This window comes from Schistocerca nitens, chromosome 2, assembly GCF_023898315.1.
Source record: "Schistocerca nitens isolate TAMUIC-IGC-003100 chromosome 2, iqSchNite1.1, whole genome shotgun sequence".
Taxonomy (NCBI): domain Eukaryota; kingdom Metazoa; phylum Arthropoda; class Insecta; order Orthoptera; family Acrididae; genus Schistocerca; species Schistocerca nitens.
Window position 1 is genome coordinate 76,139,984 of NC_064615.1, and position 19,699 is coordinate 76,159,682.

At 39.9% G+C, this 19,699-nt stretch overlaps 1 protein-coding gene across 1 annotated transcript in view; it reads left to right on the forward strand.

Moving 5' to 3' along the window:
• The window catches only part of LOC126235743 (serpin B6-like), a 103,235-nt gene that overhangs the window by 17,064 nt on the left and 66,472 nt on the right, over window positions 1-19,699 (forward strand). Inside the window, exon 2 of the mRNA XM_049944529.1 lies at window positions 16,670-16,759. Within this exon, the coding sequence (XP_049800486.1) occupies window positions 16,682-16,759 (78 nt within the window). The 5' untranslated portion in view covers window positions 16,670-16,681. The remainder of the gene's footprint in view (window positions 1-16,669; window positions 16,760-19,699) is intronic.

Consider the following 19,699-nt stretch of genomic DNA (forward strand, 5'->3'; position numbering starts at 1 on the left):
TCACATTTCTCAGCAGAAGCAGTTCCATAAAATTCAGTATCACTGATCACACTGTTCATCAGAGTTTATAAGCAGAAATTAAACATGTACTAGTGGCACCAATCATGTAGAAAAGGTACAAGTAACAGTCCATAATTTTTACAATCACTGATCACACAGTTCATCAGCAGAAATTAAATGTGACTAAATGTCACACATCATGTTGAAAAGTGCAGCACCATCACTAATCAGACAGTTCAGGCATGAACAATAGTTTGAATACACATACAATGCTTTTACACTAAACATACAAATCATAACAAACACACAAATGATATCAGATAATTGTCCTATTAACTATTACAATACACAAATACCAGTAAACCTATAACATTTATGGGTGTCAGTGCAAGCCACTACCAACAAATAAAATAATATTTAGGAGATAGGTGGGTAGGATTAGGAAAGGAAAACACACAAAACACACTCACTCATCTTTCATCCACATTAAGTACTACTGTGTAATTGAATAGTGTTAACTGTGTAAATGTAACTCTGTCCAAGATTTGATGTTCATCATGTGTACCAAGTAGTAGTGGCAGCAATGTATAACAGTCAATAATAGTTAAGTCAACGTCATAGTCATCATGTCAAGACTAATGTTTGTCAAGCCAGATCAAAATGTACGGTTGCTGAACAACTGTCAGTGTACCAAGATATGCAAATGCTTCCCCTCTCAAAAAAAAGTATATACTGCTTTGTGATTTGACAAAGTGTGTGTGTAGACAATCTTCCTTCTACTTGAGTGTTCTAGTCTGCCATCTTCATCCTTCTTGTTCCATATGGACCAACAAAAAAAATATGCTCCTCACTTACTTTACCTCTTATCCACCAAAACTCCAATAATCATCAGCATAATCTCATTACTTCACTAATACCTCTTCAATACGTCGATACATATAAACCTTATCATCAATATCATTTACCTTACCTCTTGTCCACGAAAACTCCAATAATCATCACTTAATCTTAATACTTCAATAATACGTCTTCACTACGTCGATATATATAAACCTCAGCACCAATATCATTTCACTTCCATAACAACTCTTTCCTGTAGTCAGTCTCCTCGAACAAGTACAGACAAAATCCTAGTGCAACTTCAATTCATCATCCCATACAATCCGAAGACACAGTGTCTACACACAACCTCTGTGTAATCCATCTGACCCAAATTTTCTACTCATTATAAATTGTAAGATACATTTTGGTTCCTTGTCCATCATTAAATAAAAGAAATGCATACATGACCTCTAACAGACTTAGTTCGAATAACTCTCAGTAATTAAGTACGATTACGGAGTGTGAATGATCATAGCAGAAGCAAACATGTGGAGTATTTTTTGTGTCAAGTGTCACTTCCTATTTCAATTGCTCACGAAAAATGCAGTGTAATACTGTCAATGGTCTAAACCTAGTTTTGGTATGTCATGTCGTTAGCTTCCTTCCTATTAGCATAAATTTATACAGCTTCCATAAAACCTCAGTTCATGTGACTTCTATGACTTTCTTGTACTAATGTCGTTCGTCGAATTATAGCAGTTCATTTTCTTATCTTAAAAATATAAGGCACTGAGCATAAGCAAAACATGCAATAGCGAGTAAATATACCAGTAGAGAACAGAATGTCAACAAGTGGATGCAGCACAATTCTTACAACGAGGCTCTGCCAAGCGAACAATCTATAATTAATACCACAGTGTAACCTAAACTCTATGTTCGTACACTGTACATCAGCATTGCTATATTCAAAATTGAAGAGTAGTTATGACAACAAAACAGAAATGTGTAAATATGCAATCCATGCAAAAAGCAGCAAACATATATCTTACATGATAAACAAGTCATTAGCATCATATCAGCATAAGCAAATAAATGTTCGTATGTAATCTTAATAAGTAAACATGAAGGCGCAAGCAGATAAATCACAAAGTATAACTTACATACATAACCATATCAGCACAATTAATCAGGTGACAATTATAATTTAAAAAAATAAGCACAGCAGGCACATAATAAAAAAAATATGACATCAGTGAAAAAGCAGTGCAGCCAAGCGATGCGTAATATATACAAATAACAAGCCTGTTCATTAATCAATCATCGTCAAAATCAGTTAATGTGCGTAAGCACGTCGCTTCACAAGTAAATTCATAGAACATGAAATTTAGCACCAAGTATGAGTCACGTAATCGCAAGCAGCAAATTACGTCTAAAGTACATACCTAAGTGGAAATATGTTACCTGAAAAATAAACTCAATTAGTCATTACCTTTTTAGTTCTTTACTTCTTTTTTTTTTTTTGAAATTACATTCTTCCTGAAATTTTCTCCATAGCAAGTCCTCTTAATGTCGGACACACACAGAATTTACCTGAAGCTCTTAAATATTTTACACAACCGTATCCTGAAAAATACTGAACGTTAATAACATAATTTATAAAGTCACCATAGCATTATACAGAATTTAGTCGGAAAAATTAGACTGTGTATTTATTTACGGCTGTCAGTGCATTCACACTGTGCGCTCGATCAGCTGTAGGCGCGTGACGTATGAAGTAATTGTTTGCGGTCAGCGACTGCCTTGTGCGGCGCGCAGACTTCACTGTTGCTTTGAGTACGCGCCGCCGCCGGAACACGGCGCGGTATCCTTGTATTCTCCGCATGTTTACATGTAGCTGTTAGTTTCTCTAAAGTATGTCATTCCACAAAAATTTTAACGTTAGATATGTGATGTATTCCCTTAGAGCGCCGAGATTTAAGAGTTTCTACTTCCATAGTGTTATCATGAATAATTTTGCGAACTCTATATGGACCGTTATAAAGCAGAAAAAATTTGCGACACAAGCCTTTTCCTTTGTGAGACAAACGGTGGGACTTAATTAACACCTTTTGACCAACTGACAAGATTTTTAAACGACCAGGACGTTTAGCTGATTTCCCTCTTCTTGCAGCCGCAGATGCAATATTTCGTAGAGCCAGGTTGACAAATTCAGAATGCCGCAGTTTCCGTGAAGGCGGAAAAGGAACGATTTCAGAAATGCGATTTGTTGGTACTTTATTTTTTAATATCAGTATAGGCGGTAAAGAAGTTGAGTCATTAGGAAGTTCATTCAGAATGTTTTGAAAAATATGAAGATACTGATCCCAAGTTCTGTGATTCTGATGACAATAAAGACGGCACAATTTATTGATTTCTTTCATACATCTCTCTGAAGCATTAGATTGAGGGTGAAAAAGTGAAATAAAAATTGGTTTAATCTTACGACGCCGTAGAGTACGAAGCCAAATTTTAGAGCGAAACTGTGATCCATTATCTGATATAACCTTATCAACATGACCAACTTCTTTAATAAAATGTTTGATGAAAGCATTAGATACTGAACGAGCTGTTGCTTTGCGTAAAGGTGTAAAACACACATATTTTGATGTCAATTCCACTGCTACGAAAATGTACGCAAAACCATTAGTAGAACGAACCACTGGACCGAACAAATCGACTGCAGCCATGTCCTTTAATTTCGCTGGAATGATAGGAAACAACGGTGCTCTGTGAGAAACAGTTGGCGGCTTAGCCTGTTGACATAATTTGCATTTGGCAAGAACAGATCGAATACGTTTTTCCATATTACTGAAGTAGCAATTTTCTCGTAATTTATGAAAGCATTTTCTGGGACCAAAGTGCGGATAACTGAAATGTGTGTACCAAATCAATTTATTGACCCACTCATCAGGAATACAAACTAACCAAACAGAGTTGTCGACCGATTTCCGTTTAAAAAGAATGCCATTGCGAACTAAATAATGCTGTCTAATCGCTACGCTTTCCTTTCTCCTCCACTTCTCCTTAATATCCTTCCAGATTGGATCCTTATTTTGCTCCTTAGCGATGTCCTGGAGCGAAGATGAAATAAAGTTCTCAAACGCAACACCTTGAATGTACATCAAACAATAATGGTTTTCTTTGCAGTCCTCTTCAGCACTTTGTTTCAAACCCATAGGTGCACGTGATAAAGCATCAGTAACAATATTTGAAGATCCCTGTATGTAAACAATACTAAAATCAAATTCCTGTAGATACAGCGCCCATCGTGACAATCTGCCATGAGTTAATTTTGTCGACATAAGAAATTCAAAAAGCTCGATGATCAGTGTAAACCTTAGTATGTCTACCAAACAAAAATGTGCGAAATTTTGTGAAAGCCCAAACAACAGCCAAAGCTTCAAGTTCCGTAATCGAATAATTCTTTTCGGATTTAGAGAGAACACGACTTCCAAATGCAATAGTCTTCTGTACTACAACGCCGTTTTCTTCTATCTCTTGAAATAAATGTGCACCTAGGCCTTTGTATGATGAGTCCGTCGCCAAACAAAAATCTTTAGACAAATCCGGATGTGAAAGAAGTGGAGCAGCAACTAAAGCATCACGAAGTTGTTCAAATTCTGACTGAGCTTCCTCATCCCAACACCAATTAGAATTCTTTCCAGATAGTTCACATAAACGAGGTGTAGCCAAATTGTCCAATCTAACAAAGCGTCTAAGAAAATTACAGACACCAAGGAAACTACGAACATCACGTTTTGTGGTAGGAACAGCATAATTACGAATAGCGTCTAGTTTCTCTGGATCAGGGAGAATACCTTCTGTAGAAATAATGTGACCTAGAAATTTCACCTGAGAACGACCAAATTCAGATTTTTCCAAGTTCACTGTCATGCCAACTCGTGCAAAAATACGTAATAATGAATCCAAAATTTTGTTGTGCTCACTCCAAGAACGTTTAGCAATAAGAATATCGTCAACATATGAAGTAATATTGTCACGAAGATAAACAGGTAAAATTTCATTTAAACCACGAATGAATGCTGATGAAGATACAGTAAGTCCAAACGGTAATTTCCAAAGTCACTTTTGGGTAAAACAGTCAAATCCGGTTATTGTTTACCTACTGTCTAAATAGATGGATAGTAGAAGAGTTGTTTTTATAGATGCAAAGAATAGTAAAAGAGTAGGCAGCGGTGCAGAAAACTAAAAGGGAAATAACACCACTACAGCTCGGGGCCCTATGCTCGCTACGGCACATATTCACTTAGTGTAGTGAATCCCCTGAGGACATTAATAACTGCACATAAATTTCAGTTTGTGACTTAGTGGCAAATTTGGCGGAAGTGCGTACGTAAATTGATCCAACCATGAACATGGACGTATGTCATTTCTAGAATTGCAAAAGATCTTAAATTTCCGAACAGTCAAGAAGTGTTTACAGTCAAAGCTTCCGCCTCGCGGCGACAAAGACCTACCGCGTCTGTCCCCGTCCCAATGTCGATTATTGTCAAGTTCGCGCGCCTGGCGCTCTCTTGTTGCATCCCGTAAATGAAACAAATTACTTTCTTGAAACCCCTCTGCTATCTGTGATTCTAAATTTCTTCTACTGTCTTTTCCTACGATTTCGCCTTCAGTTTGTTTGACTTGCATTCGTAATGCCTCAAATTCCTTTTTAACGCGTTCATTAAATTTTGCCGGATTTTCAACATGCTTATTTATGTTCTGGTACTCTTCGGTTTCTGCAAATAGCAATGGTGCTGTATCATCTGAATCTCTGTCCCCATTTAAACTAAGATTTGTCAATTTATCTGAAATTTCCTCAACTCTTTCCGATGAATCACCTAATTGTTCTTTCTGATTATTTACGTCTTCCGTAAATGTCGCGACTCGGGTTTCGGTATTGTCACATTTAGTAGTTAACTGTTCACACTGTTGCGTTAAGTTATTTATTCTGTCATTTGGTACGGATTCCTCGATTCTCTCAATTATTTTTTCCTTATCGTGTGCACATTGTAAATTTAATTCTGAAAATTTTTGTACTATCACGCGATCTCTTTCTTCCTGTTCTCTATCCTGTTCTCTTTGTCTAATCTCTACTGCAATTAATCTATTATTGTGAGAATTCAAAATCGGTTGTACTTCTTCTCTGATTTCTTTCTTTAACTCATCTTTCATATTTTTGAAACATGTCCCTATTCGTGAGTCTAACCGTGTTTCCATTGTTTCCAACTCTGTTTCTAAACGTGTTGCCACTGTTTTTAATTCAGATCCTAACCGAGTTTCCATTGTTCCCATCCGTGTTTCCATTTGTGAGTTTAACCGTGTTGCCAAAGTTCCCATCTCTGTTTTTAATTCAGATCCCAAATTTAATATTGCACTCATCAACTGTTCCGTATGATCTGGTTCGAAATTCTTTTCGCCCCTAACATTTCTCGCAAAACCAGTTTCCTTCGTCATAGCTGTAAAGCTATCTGTGTTCGATACTATTACAGAATCTTCTGTCGTTAATCTCTTATTCTGTGAATTTTCTGATTGAGAAAAATTTTGAAATGGTTCCGGACTATTTTCCCGACTTATTACATTGTTTTCCACTTCATTATCCATCATACTGTTTTCCTCTGTTGGCGAGTTCGCCATGTTAACAATTTCGTCATTCTCACTATCCATCATTTTTGCCTTTTTCATTGATCGCGTGATCATTTACAAAATATACAAAACTCGTCACTATAAAAAAAATTACACACAATGACACTTTATCATCAACAATATCATTCACACGAGATGTTTCCCTCAAACACGATCATCGAACAATTGAAATAATTGCACTAATTGTCAAACCCGAAGACAAGACAACAGAAATGAAATTTTGCAAAAAAAAAAAAAAAAAACCATTAGAAGAATGACAATTACCAAATCTACACATGCAATATAGACTACAATTACTAAACTACAAATTACTACAACAATCCTACTGTCTACTATTTCTACAATCAGAAGAATTCCAAGGGACGATCCGAAGCAGCGGTCGCCACGTGCATGGGGGCTTAATTAATATAGAATGCTAATAATTTTAATATCTGCTTTAGTAGCTGTCTGTTCGACTACGAAGTCTCGTGAACGGTTGGCCCTGACTAGTATTATTACGCAATCTGACTGCTTAGAACAATAACAAAGAATGAAATGGAAATTTTCATTAACACAATTAATTAATTAAGTCCCCAGCAACTATAAAAACCTACGAAACCAAAGCACAAGTGTAACTGTTCTGTGTGTGGAAGTATGACTCAACGTACGCATCTGGCACGGTTCTTCTTCAATAACACAAGAAATTTTAAATATCATTTATACTGAATTAATTAAAGAAAATAAAAATACCATAATTACTCAAGAAAACCAGAATTACACTCTAATACAAGAACACAAGCCAGATGCTTTGTTGACTGAACCTGTAATGACGCATTATTTAAAACATGGAAATAATGAAAAATAAATCAAGTTTCGTTACCTTCATATATTGACCAAAATCACTCTAATCATTACAATATATCTCCACACCGACTCGCTATTACCACATCTCAACAAGAACTTTTCAGTATCACATCTCAGCAAGCACTCCCTACTAGCACATCTGAACACGAACTGACTACTACGAGTCCTCGACAAGCACTGCCCACACGACATCTCAATAATCACTGCCAGTGGAGGCGGCGGAACAATGCTCTCTAGCGATCTCTGGCGCTGTGGCTCAGTGTAGCTACCTTTCAAGGTGTAGGCCAGCAGTTGCAGGAAGTTTTGGGAAGAGAGTACCAGGTCACCAGCATTGTGAAGCCTAATGCAGGATTGGCTCAGGTGACTTTTAACATAGGGGGGTTATGTAGGGATTTTACTAAAGGGATCAGGTAGTGATTGTGGGTGGGGCTGATAATAGTATTGATAGGGATGGGGAGTATGACATAGATGGTGTCCTGGAAAAGATAGCCACTCAGACTGGCAACACGAATGTGCATTTCGTGGAACTGTTTCAGCGTCACGATCGGCCTCGTCTTAATACAGCTGTCAAGCGTAATAACATCAGACTTGGGGGTGCGCTGATGACAGAAGGCATGAGTCACATTTCAGTGGTGTCGGTGGAGTCTATCAGCAGGACGGGTTTCACTAGACATGGCCTGCACCTCAACAGGTATGGGAAGGGGAGGTTGGCAAAACTTATAGGTGACAGCATAGGTGGGGGTGGTGGGATCACTCATGGGAAAATTCCGGTAGTTGTGGGTGTTAGAGCTGTACCTTTTTTAGATTGAAGTCAGCTGATAGGTATTCCTGCTTATGGGAAGTCTCTCTAACAAAGAAACCACTTTCTACAAATCTTGGGCATCCGATTAATGAGGGAATTAGTATATTTCATCAAAATATACAAGGTATTAGAGATAAAGTTAGTGAACTGCTTATAGATGTTGACTCTGAAATTATTGGTATATCTGAACACTTCTTAAATAAGGAGATAATTCAGAGGCTTCCTTTACCAGGATACAGGTTGGCTGGCAGCTTTTCTAGGAGCTCTTTGCGGTGTGGGGGAGTAGCCATGTATGTGAAAAACGGTATCCCATTTGAGTCAATTGATGTTTCAAAGTACTACACTGAAAAGGTGTTTGAATGTTGTGCAGGTGTGGTTAAATTTAGTGGAGCTAAACTTCTTACTGTTGTTATTTATAGATCCCCAGACTCCGATTTCACAACATTTTTGCTAAAGCTAGAGGAGGTTCCTGGTTCACTTTATAGGAAATACAAAAAGTTAGTTACATGTGGTGATTTCAATATTAATTGTGTAAGTGATTGTGCAAGGAAAAGGATGCTGGTAGACCTCCTTAATTGATATAATCTTATGCAAACCGTATTCTTTCCAACGAGAGTGCAAGGGAACAGTAGAACAACCATAGACAATATTTTTGTTCATTCGTCATTATTAGAAGGGCATTCTGTTAGCAAAAAGGTGAATGGCGTTTCAGATCATGATGCACAAATTTTAAGTCTAAAAGATTTTTGTGCTGCAACACATGTTAAATATAGTTACCAACTTTTTAGGAAAGCTGATCCAGTTGCTGTACAGACTTTTGTAAACCTTATCAAGGAACAAGAGTGGCAAGATGTTTATAGTGCTGATACAGTAGACGATAAATATAATGCTTTCCTCAAGACTTTTCTCGTGCTCTTTGAAAGTTGCTTTCCGTTAGAACGTTCAAAACAGGGTACTAGCACAAACAGGCAGCCTGGGTGGCTGACTAAAGGGATAAGAATATCTTGTAGAACAAAGTGGCAATTATATCAAAACGTTAGAAACAGTCACAATCTAAATGCAGCAGCCCATTACAAACAGTATTGTAAGGTGCTTAAAAAAGTTATTAGGAAGGCAAAAAGTACGTGGTATGCAGATAGAATAGCTAAGTCTCAGGATAAAATTAAAACCATATGGTCAGTCGTAAAGGAAGTGGCTGGTCTGCAGAGACAGGTCGAGAAGATAGAATCAGTGCGTAGTGGGGATGTCCGTGTTACTGATAAGTCGCATATATGCACAGTACTTAATAATCACTTTCTGAATATAGCAGGTGAACTAAATAGAAACCTAGTCCCAACAGGGAATCATATAGCGCTCTTAGAAAAAAGTGTTCCGAGACTGTTACCTGAAATGCTCCTCCATGATACTGACAAGAGGGAGATTGAGTTAATAATTAAATCACTAAAGACCAAGAACTCTCATGGATATGACGGGGTATCTAGCAGAATACTGAAGTATTGTTCCACGTATGTTAGCTCAGTACTTAGCCATATCTGTAACTTTTCCTTTAGGAGTGGTCGGTTTCCTGACCGATTAAAGTACTCGGTAGTGAAGCCACTTTATAAAAAGGGAGACAGGGATAATGTTGACAATTATAGACCTATTTCTATGCCATCGGTGTTTGCTAAAGTTATCGAGAGGTTTGTATATACAAGGTTACTGCAGCATTTAAATTCACATAATTTGCTGTCAAATGTACAGTTTGGTTTTAGAAATGGCTTAACAACTGAAAATGCTATAGTCTCTTTTCTCTGTGAGGTTTTGGACGGATTAAATAAAAGGTTACGAACGTTATAGGTGTTTTCTTTGATTTAACGAAGGCTTTTGACTGTGTTGACCACAAAATATTACTGCAGAAGTTGGAACATTATGGAGTAAGGGGAGTAGCTTACAATTGGTTCGCCTCCTACTTTAAGAACAGAAAGCAGAAGGTAATCCTCCGCAATATTGAGAGTGGTAATGATGTTCAGTCCCAATAGGGCACTGTTAAATGGGGCGTTCCCCAAGGGTCGGTGCTGGGGCCACTGCTGTTTCTTATTTATATAAGTGATATGCCTTCTAGTATTACAGGTGATTCAAAAATATTTCTGTTTGCTGATGACACTACCTTGGTAGTGAAGGATCTTGTGTGTAATATTGAAACATTATCAAATAATGTAGTTTATGATATAAGTTCGTGGCTTGTGGAAAATAATTTGATGCTAAATCACAGTAAGACTCAGTTTTTACAGTTTCTAACTCACAATTCAACAAGAACTGACATTTTAATCAGACAGAATGGGCATGTTATAAGCGAGACGGAACAGTTCAAGTTCCTAGGCGTACGGATAGATAGTAAGCTGTTGTGGAAAGCCCATGTTCAGGATCTTGTTCAGAAACTAAATGCCGCTTTATTTACCATTAGAACAGTATCTGAAATAAGTGACATGTTCAACACGAAAAGTAGTATACTTCGCATATTTTCATACGCTTATGTCATATGGTATTATTTTTTGGGGTAATTCTTCTGATTCAAAAAGGGTATTTTTGGCTCAAAAACGGGCTGGTCGAGCTATGTATGGTGTAAGTTCGAAAACCTCTTGTCGACCCCTATTCAATAGTCTGGGAATTTTGACATTGCCCTCACAGTATGTATTTTCTTTAATGTCGTTTGTTGTTAGCAATATTAGCTTATTCCCAAGAGTTAGCAGCTTTCACTCAGTTAATACTAGGCAGAAATCAAATCTGCATGTGGAATGCACTTCCTTGACTCTTGTGCAGAAAGGAGTGCAGTATTCTGCTGCATCCATTTTCAATAAGCTACCACAAGAACTCAAGAATCTTAGCAGTAGCCCAAACACTTTTAAGTCTAAACTGAAGAGTTTCCTCATGGCTCACTCCTTCTATTCTGTCGAGGAACTCCTGGAAGAGCTAAAAAATTAAGCAAATTCCAGTGTTACATTCTTGATTATCTTTATTTAAACTAACGACTTGTCGCCTGAATATGTTTCTTATATTTCATTTTATCTGTTTCTACAATCGTGTTATAATTTCATGTATTGACTCGTTCCATGACCATGGAGACTTCTCCTAAATGTGGTCCCACGGAACAATAAATAAATAAATAAATAAAAAATAAATAAATAAGTCCCACAGTGCTTAGAGCCACTTGAAACATTTTGAACCTGCGCGCTGTTCGTGAGTGGAACGGTACAGAAGTAGCTGAAATGTGGTTCGCTAGGCAATTAATTGTGAATTGCTGACTAATCATGTAGATGTAGATGTCATACACTCTCCGTACACCAATGTCATCTTTTTCTGCAATGGTAAATCCCGTCGTCCTCTCACGAACTACTGCTTTGACTGTCGCGCGCTAACTACTAGCAAGTCGCAGTGCACTCAAGAAACACACAAGCACACTGTAAGCAAACATAACAGTATTGTCCCTAGCAACTACACAGGTTGAATGGTACAAAAAAGTGTCGGTGTGGAGATTTTTCAACACATCGTACCTCGTAAACGATAAGCACTAGAATCATACGCACTAGTCTCCTTCAACAAACACCACTGACATTCTACTTAAGCCTACTTTAAGTTTTCTAGTGTCAGTAGGCATTGTCGCGTTGAAAAAGTGTATGTTTGCAGAAAAAAGTATTTTTAGAAAACCACACATCAATATCACTTCCATTTCCGTAAGATTTGCCGTGCAAGTTTTAGGTGATTCGCCTTAAAGGAAAAGATGTATAGAGAATTTTGTAGTGTTTCAACGATGTAACTGAAAATGTTTCTACATCTACATCTACATCCATACTCCGCAAGCCACCTGACGGTGTGTGGCGGAGGGTACCTTGAGTACCTCTATCGATCGGTTCTCCCTTCTATTCCAGTCTCGTATTGTTCGTGGAAAGAAGAATTGTCGGTATGCTTCTGTGTGGGCTCTAATCTCTCTGATTTTATCCTCATGGTCTCTTCGCGAGATATACGTAGGAGGGAGAAATATACTGATTAACTCTTCGGTGAAGGTATGTTCTCGAAACTTTAACAAAAACCCGTATCGAGCTACTGAGCGTCTGTCCTGCAGAGTCTTCCACTGGAGTTTATCTATCATCTCCGTAACGCTTTCGCGATTACTAAATGATCCTGTAACGAAGCGCTCTGCTCTCCGTTGGATCTTCTCTCTCTCTTCCATCAACCCTATCTGGTATGGATCCCACACTGCTGAGCAGTATTCAAGCAGTGGGCGAACAAGCGTACTGTAACCTACTTCCTTTGTTTTCGGATTGCATTTCCTTAGGATTCTTCCAATGAATCTCAGTGTGGCATCTGCTTTACCGACGATCAACTTTATATGATCATTCCATTTTAAATCACTCATAATGCGTACTCCCAGACAATTTATGGAATTAACTGCTTCCAGTTGCTGACCTGCTATATTGTAGCTAAATGATAAGGGATCTATCTTTCTATGTATTCGCAGCACATTACACTTATCTACATTGAGATTCAATTGCCATTCCCTGCACCATGCGTCAATTCGTTGCAGATCCTCCTGAATTTCAGTACAATTTTCCATTGTTACAACCTCTCGACACACCACAGCATCATCTGCAAAAAGCCTCAGTAAACTTCCGGTGTTCGCTTACATTAAGGCGCAACAGGTATTTCCGTGCAAGTGATTGCCTAACACGCTCAAAACCATCTGGTGTATAAGTAAGGGCTGCGGCATTAGCCAAACGAGCAACCACATCTTCTGGCGTGTCTATCGGTGTCTCGTACACCAAACGCTTTGTCTCCCCTCATAAAAAGACACATGTGAGGGTGGGGCAACGTCTCTAAAATGACGTTCGCCACAAAGCAGTCTGAACACCGTCTGTGAACATAACTAGCCTTTAAACCTTCATAGACTCCGGGAGGGAGTGACCGTTTTGTCACGTAAAAGAGTGTATATTTTTGTCTTCCCCCAAAGCTCTAAAATGTTGACTACGTAGTAAGGGTCATCAGGCCATTTTTTCTGATGTTTCGGCAGTTATTTACAATTCCGTTTTTGGAATTTGTGTATGGTGTTGACCCAAACAAATACTGCTCGTCATATGTTAGATGCGACGCCCAGTGGGAATGGAAAACGTCAGAATGTTTATCGTCACATACAAAATGATTTTTAAAGCGGAATTTTAAATGCCCATTCGAAAGAGCAGCCGCAAAATTAGTCTAGCGTAATATTCCTTTTACCGATATACATGAACAAGGACAGTAAACAGGAAGAATAACGAGTACCCCAGCAGCGATTGAGTAGCGCTGCTGCATGGTGGTAGCAGTCAGGGCAGAGCAAGGGCGGCACACGAGTCGCATGAAAGATGAGATGAGCGGTATTTGCATCATTCCAGCTACAAACTGCGAAAATGAATTTGCAAATATCTGTCGAAACATCAGGGGAAGAGCGTCCGACGAGTCTTGAGAGGCCCCCGGTAGACGTATTTGTAATGTTACCAGTGATGCGGTCACCACTGGGCCCCAGAACGGCGTATGTGGGAACATTCTAACAGTACCACAGTGATAATACTACGCCAGCAATAGTCTGGTGCTCAGATACAGAATTTCGCAGTCGGATAGCCCCTAGCCGCTAGACGGCTTACGAAGCCTTCAGTGTAAATACACTACTGGCCATTAAAATTGCTACACCAAGAAATGCAGATGATAAACGGGTATTCATTGAACAAATATATTATACTAGAACTGACACGTGATTACATTTTCAAGCAATTTGGGTGCACAGTTACTGAGAAATCAGTACCCAGAACAACCACCTCTGGCCGTAGTAACGGCCTTGATACGCCTGGACATTGAGTCAAACAGAGCTTGGATGGCTGTACAGGTACAGCTGCCCATGCAACTTCAACACGATACCACAGTTCATCAAGAGTAGTGACTGGCGTATTGTGACGAGCCAGTTGCTCGGCCACCATTGACCAGACGTTTTCAATTGGTGAGAGATCTGGAGAATGTACTGGCCAGGGCAGCAGTCGAACATTTTCTGTATCCAGGAAGGCCCGTACAGAACCTGCAACATGCGGTCGTGCATTACCCTGCTGAAATGTAGGGTTTCGCAGGGATCGAATGAAGGGTAGAGCCACGGGTCGTAACACATCTGAAATGTAACGTCCACTGTTCAAAGTGCCATCAATGCGAACAAGAGGTGATCGAGACGTGTATCCAATGGCACCCCATACCATCACGCCGGGTGATATGCCAGTATGGCGAATACACGCTTCTAATGTGCGTTCACCGCGATGTCGCCAAACGCGAATGGAACCATCATGATGCTGTAAACAGAACCTGGATTCATCCGAAAAAATGACATTTTGCCTTTCGTGCACCCAGGTTCGTCGTTGAGTACACCATAGTAGACGCTCCTGTCTGTGATGCAGCGTCAAGGGTAACCGCAGCCATGGTCTCCGAGCTGATAGTCCATGCTGCTGCAAACGTCGTCTAACTGTTCGTGCAGATGGTTGTTGTCTTGCAAACGTCCTCATCTGTTGACTCAGGGATCGAGACGTGGCTGCACGATCCGTTACAGCCATGCGGATAAGATGTCTGTCATCTCGACTGCTAGTGATACGATGCCGTTGGGATCCAGCACGGCGTTCCGTATTATCCTCCTGAACCCACCGATAGCATATTCTGCTAACAATCATTGGATCTCGACCATCGCGAGCAGCAATGTCGCCATGCGATAAACCGCAATCGCGATAGGCTACAATCCGACCTTTATCAAAGTCGGAAACGTGATGGTACGCATTTCTCCTCCTTACACGAGGCATCACAACAACGTTTCACTAGGCAACGCCGGTCAACTGCTGTTTGTGTATGAGAAATCGGTTGGAAACTTTCCTCATGTCAGCACGTTGTAGGTGTCACCACCGGCGCCAACCTTGTGTGAATGCTCAGAAAAACTAATCATTTGCACATCTCAGCATCTTCTTCCTGTCGGTTAAATTTCGCGTCTGTAACACGTCATCTTCGCGGTGTACCAGTATTAATGGCCAGTAGTGTATTACCAACACTGTCATACCATCATTATTAAATTATGATATCTTCCCGGTAACCATTCGGAACTGCACCAGGAAAGGGAGAAAATAATTGTGGTACCCATGGTACAATCTGTTAGGTGGCTAACAGAGTATAGATGTTGCTCCAGATACGTGGCGTAAATAATGGGGATTGTTTTACATTCCTCGCTCTCTTCAGATGTGAAAACATCGATGGTGTTGTTATAAAGTCACTGGACTTGCGTTAAGATTGAACAATCCATCGTCTTCAAGATGTGAAGAACCTTTCGTCATCCGATCATACACAACGGGAGAATTTTTACCAGTGTTATGTTTCTCTAGCTGCCAGTCTTTCGTTTGTCTTCTCATTATTCGAAACAGTTATTACAAAGTTGTAGAACAAAAATTTCTGGCCTGACGCAAGCCCTCACGGTATATTTCAGGCTTTACAGGAGTATTATTTTAATGTCACTGTATCAGATTAGTAAAAATAACCATATCATTTGTGCACAAAGCGACTCACGTAACTGTTCGAGATTCTAACTGTTCGAGATTCTAACTGTTCGAGTTTCCCTGTCCAACTTTAACCATGACTGGCAGGTGGAGGAAAATAGTTTCTCGAAATATCCTGCAGATTTTTATCAATGGGATATTCAACAGCTTACGCACAGTTACATATTCTGTTGTCTCTATGTCAGTAACTGCTGTATGTTTTGAACATAGCTGGTGTTCAGAAACAGTGAATGTAAAGAACGATTTGAGAAAATCAGCCACCCAGTGCCAGTATAAAAGTTTGTTAACACCCCTTGATCAATGTTTCAGCAACTGTAAAATTGTCTTCTTCAGAAGTAAATGGACCTATTAAGAAAATGTTTTGCATTATTTTGCCACATGTGGGCCGTTTCACAGAATTTTAATTCGTATACATTTTAAAGTGAAGACTTTTACTTTTAACCCAGCTATAATGGCAGTTTTTGTTTAACGGATGGCCACACATACATGTTAGTTGACATGAACTCCTTTGCTCTGAAATTTGTCGTCGCGAATATGCGATTTTACGTCTAAGTAATTTTGTTTATTATTTTTTTATCCAGTGGTTTTGTACATCGTTTACATCTCAATAATTCTTTTCAGCTATAATGTAAAAATTTTCCTCCATAGATCCATGTACTTCTGAAGGAGACAATTTCACAATTATTGAAATCATGGCCAAGGGTAGTTAATAAATATTTGTACCGGAAACTGGTTAACTGCTTTTCTCAAATCATTCCGACAGCGATGCTAAATTTTTATTCTGATTTTTCCAAGTGAAACTGTCTTCAAAATTCGAAGCATGTTGGATCGCCGTTCTTTGTATATTGATGAGCCTGTCGTTTTAAAATATGATCTAAGCACATTATGTTTGCACTTATGAGCATAATCTTAAAATTACTGTTTCTTGTCCTTTCAGATATTCGAAAAAATGCCTGATGGCGATTTCAGTGATGCTCTGCAGACGGTGTCTCGAGCAAACGATCTCTTCACAGCTGACATGTTCAGGGTAAGATTCCACGCAATATCTCACATTCTTCACTACATTGTACAGTGTTCTTGTCAGTAATCTATGAAACACACTCGCTGTGTCTACAGCTACAATCGAAAAGTGACGTATACGGGTTTTGCAGCGAAGCGAGAAAGAGGATATTCCGCAAGCCACCTGACGGTGTGTGGCGGAGGGTACCTTGAGTACCTCTATCGGTTCTCCCTTCTATTCCAGTCTCGTATTGTTCGTGGAAAGAAGGATTGTCGTTATGCCTCTGTGTGGGCTCTAATCTCTGATTTTATCCTCATGGTCTCTTCGCGAGATATACGTAGGAGGGAGCAATATACTGCTTCACTCCTCGGTGAAGGTATGTTCTCGAAACTTCAACAAAAACCCGTATCGAGCTACTGAGCGTCTGTCCTGCAGAGTCTTCCACTGGAGTTTATCTATCATCTCCGTAACAATTTCGCGATTACTAAATGATCCTGTAACGAAGAGCGCTGCTCTCCGTTGGATCTTCTCTATCTCTTCTATCAACCCTATCTGGTACGGATCCCACACTGCTGAGCAGTATTCAAGCAGTAGGCGAACAAGCGTACTGTAACCTACTTCCTTTGTTTTCGGATTGCATTTCCTTAGGATTCTTCCAATGAATCTCAGTCTGGCATCTGCTTTACCGACGATCAACTTTATATGATCATTCCATTTTAAATCGCTCCTAACGCGTACTCCCAGATAATTTATGGAATTAACTGCTTCCAGTTGCTGACCTGCTATATTGTAGCTAAATGATAAGGGATCTTTCCTTCTATGTATTGGCAGCACATTACACTTATCTACATTGAGATTCAATTGCCATTCCCTGCAACATGCGTCAATTCGTTGCAGATCCTCCGGAATTTCAGTACAATTTTCCATTGTTACAACATCTTCTTGTGAAAAAGTGTCTTGATAAGCATATTGCCGCACCGCCAACACAGCAAGCGTTGAGTGTATTTGGCTTGGTGACGTGAGTACTCAACGCACTGAACAAATGTCAGAAGGAAAAGCGTGGCGAAATGTGTGAGTGGTTTTGCGTGCAGGAGGATTGGAGAGGGGTACTGTTGTGAAGGGATCAGAATAACCTAGTGTACGTTTAGCTACTGGCTCGTTGATTCAGTTAAACATAGGCATGATATATCATTGCAGTGAAAGATATGCGGTATGATACAATATGCTTACTAAGGTGGCAACTGCATGGAGCAGGAGACGTGTTGGTAATGGTCTCCAGTAGTGTAAGATTTTCGTACAACAATTACTTTTATTTTCCAGAGGTCTCCACAAACGAAGTTCGGCACAATAAAAACGTATTCCACTTAATGTAATACTGTTTGAACCGAGTAGTCTGAAGCGGCCATTCAATAAAAGAAAACATTTAAAAATTGTGAACATAAATGTTACAGCTGGAATTAGGCAATTACAATTATAGAGCAGTTAGGTACAGTAACACACTTCACTTACAACTTTAAATACTTGCTTACTTAGCAGGATTGATACACAGACGGGTCTAAAAAGAAATAAAAATTCATAATTAGCTCCTCCGCAACAAGAGTTCCCATCAACACAACAAATACACTGGAAGTCAAAGAAACTGGTACACCTGTGTAATATCGTGCAGGGCCCCCGCGAGCACGCAGAAGAGCCGCAACAAGACGTGGCATGGACTCGAGTAATGTCTGAAATAGTGCTGGAGGGAACTGACACAACGAATCCTGCGGCGCTGTCCATAAATCCGTAAAAGTACGAGGGGGTGGAGAGATGTCTTCTGATCAGCAACTTGCAAGGTATCCCAGATATGCTGAATAAGGTTCATGTCTGGATAGTTTGGTGGCCAGCGGAAGTGTTAGAAGAGTATTTCTTGAGACGCTCTGTAGCAATTCAGGATGTGTGGAGTGTCCCATTGTCCTACTGGAATTGCCTAAGTCCGTCGGAATGCACAGTGGACATGAGTGGATGCACATGATCAGACAGGGTGCTTATGTACGTGTCACCTGTCAGAATCGTATCTAGACGTATCAGGGGCCCCATATCACTCCAACTGCACACGCCTGACACCATTACAGAGCCTCCACCAGCTTGAACCAGCTGCTGACATGCAGGATCCATGGATTCATGAGGTTGACTCCATACCCGTACACCTCCACCCGCTCAATACAATTTGAAACAAGACTCGTCCGACAAGGCAACGTGTTTCCAGTCATCAACAGTCCAATCTCGGTGTTGACGGGCCCACTTGAGGCGTAAAACTTTGTGTCGTGCAGTTATCAAGGGTACACGAGTGGGCCTTCTGCTCCGAAGCCCATATCGATGATGTTTCGCTGAATGGTTCCCATGATGACACTTGCTGATGGCCCAGCATTGAAATCTGCAGCATTTTCTGCGGACTGGTTGCGCTTCTGTCACGCTGACCGATTCTCTTCAGTCGTCGTTAGTCCCATTCTGGTAGAATCTTTTTCCGGCCGCAGCGATCTCGGAGATTTGATGTTTTACCGGATTACAGATATTCACGGCACACGCATGAAATGGTCGTACGAGAAAATCTCCATTTTATCGCTACCTCGGAGATGCTGCATCCCATCGCTCGTGCGCTGACAATGACACCACGTTCAAACTCACTTAAATCTTGATAACCTGCTATTCTAGCAGACGTAGCCTATGTAACAACTGTGTCAGAGACTTGTTGTCTTGTGTAAACGTTGCCGATCGCAGCGCAGTGTTCTGTATGTTTAAATATCTCTGTATTTGAATACGCATGCCTTTACCAGTTTCTTTGGCGCTTCAGTGTAAGTTCAGGTCTGTAAAGATAGTAATGCCAATGGGTCACTTGACTATAGTATACAAAAACTGAAGTTAAACACATGCAATACACTTTAATACAGTAAGATATATGGACACTAAAATATGAGATGCGTGCCAGGG